The 1,737-nt window shown below is 39.7% G+C and overlaps 1 protein-coding gene across 1 annotated transcript; it reads left to right on the forward strand.

Annotated features, from left to right (window-relative positions):
- Positions 1–498: 498 nt before the first annotated feature.
- Positions 499–1,296, forward strand: LOC146998024 (uncharacterized). Its single transcript, XM_085812431.1, has one exon. The coding sequence runs from the start codon at positions 499–501 to the stop codon at positions 1,294–1,296; it is 798 nt and encodes a 265-aa protein (XP_085668557.1).
- Positions 1,297–1,737: the final 441 nt, after the last annotated feature.

Below are 1,737 nucleotides of genomic sequence, written 5' to 3' on the forward strand. Positions count from 1 at the left end.
GTGATTATAATGTGCTATGAAGTGAAAATTATTTCTGTTCATGCAAACTACTAGCGTAATCCATCATTATTTTCGTGTCATCAGCAATATAGTGTGAAAAACAGTTGTGCCTGCTTAACAACGTGCTAGTGAATTATCATGTGTCTCATGCAAATCGTCAAAGTGCTTTGAAATGATCTCCATATAAATCGTACAACGTGGTTACATATCATAAAATAAGTTTTTTCGGAATATTTTTTCTATAAGTGAAATGTGTTGTGCTGAATCTGCCGCTGACTGAGCAAATATTTCTCGTATAATTCGGAGGTAAGCCCCGCAAATTCTTAGTATTACTTATGCTTATATTCGGATAGCTTACCTGCAAAAGTGTTTCTCTCACGTTAATGTTTACATTAACTTTATTTATTTTGCACTAGTGTCGTATGTGAACTTATTAGTGACTGATTATTGTGTATTTATTTGTGTCGTATTGGCAATATATATTTGTTTTTGTGAATCATGGCTCCACCACAACCCATCGCAGACGATCTTAATATTTCACGTGTTTCCGTCAAACCTCCCCCATTTTGGAAGGTCAATCCTACTTTGTGGTTTGCACAACTAGAGGCCCAGTTTGATATCACCGGAATCACTCTTGACTCCACGAAATTCAATCATGTGATATCTGCAATCGAATCTGATATTCTCAATAGCGTTTCTGATATCGTTTTACACCCACCTGTGACTGGCAAATATGATACACTAAAAACACGCTTAATTGAATTGCATTCTGAAAGTGAGGAGTCAAAGATACGTACACTTCTTCAAGGGCTAGAACTTGGCGATCAACGCCCATCACAATTACTTTGCCGTATGCGAAACCTCGCTGGAGAGACCGTTGGAGAACCTTTGTTGAAATCCCTATGGATATCTCGTTTCCCGCAAAATACACAAAGTATTCTTGCTGTCTTAAGTGATGATCTTCCAAAACTAGCAGTTATAGCTGATAAAATTACAGATCTCACAACTCTCCATTACATAAATAGTGCTGCTACGGCATCTACCTCTCCCATTGAACAGCAAGTTGTAGAGCTGACAAAGCAGGTAAATGAACTTTCGCTAGCCCTCAAAAACAGCCGTGAGCGTTCCTGTGAACGAAGAGACTATTCCAAACGCAACAGTAGGCGTAATGGATCTAGTGGACGCTATCGACAGTATAAAGAACCGTGCAACAACATCTGTTTCTACCATACTAATTTTGGTTCCAAGGCACGAAAATGTGTCTCTCCGTGCAATTTCCGGCAGTCGGAAAACTAGATCGGCGATCGCTTGCCGGCCAACGTTGCGACCGCCACATCAATCGAATTCTTTAGGCCGATTCATCCTCAAAGCTGACTTTTTTAATTGACACCGGAGCCGATTTGTCTGTCATTCCCAAGAGTTACAGTCAGCATGCCAAAATACCAGCTGCATTGGAACTCTTTGCTGCTAACGGCACTAAAATTGCAACATATGGCACCAAACTTTTAACCATCAATTTAAACTTACGTCGCTCATTTACTTGGCCTTTTATCCTGGCAGACGTCAATCAACCCATCATAGGTGTTGACTTTCTCACAAAGTTCAACTTACTCATAGACGTTAAAAACAACCGTTTAATTGATGGACAAACAAAACTATATTCTTGCGGTAGACTTCCTAATGTGACCCCGCTCAGTACTAGCATTCACATTTTGATGGGTAACTCAAAATTTGACA

The sequence above is a fragment of the Stegodyphus dumicola genome, chromosome 3 (genome assembly GCF_044657685.1).
Source record: "Stegodyphus dumicola isolate Sdum_Otavi_A_Nest chromosome 3, ASM4465768v1".
In the NCBI taxonomy this organism is placed as follows: domain Eukaryota; kingdom Metazoa; phylum Arthropoda; class Arachnida; order Araneae; family Eresidae; genus Stegodyphus; species Stegodyphus dumicola.

Excerpts from the sequence above, each read along its gene's own strand:
- LOC146998024 (XM_085812431.1), top strand. The coding sequence starts at position 499 with ATGGCTCCACCACAACCCATCGCAGACGATCTTAATATTTCACGTGTT.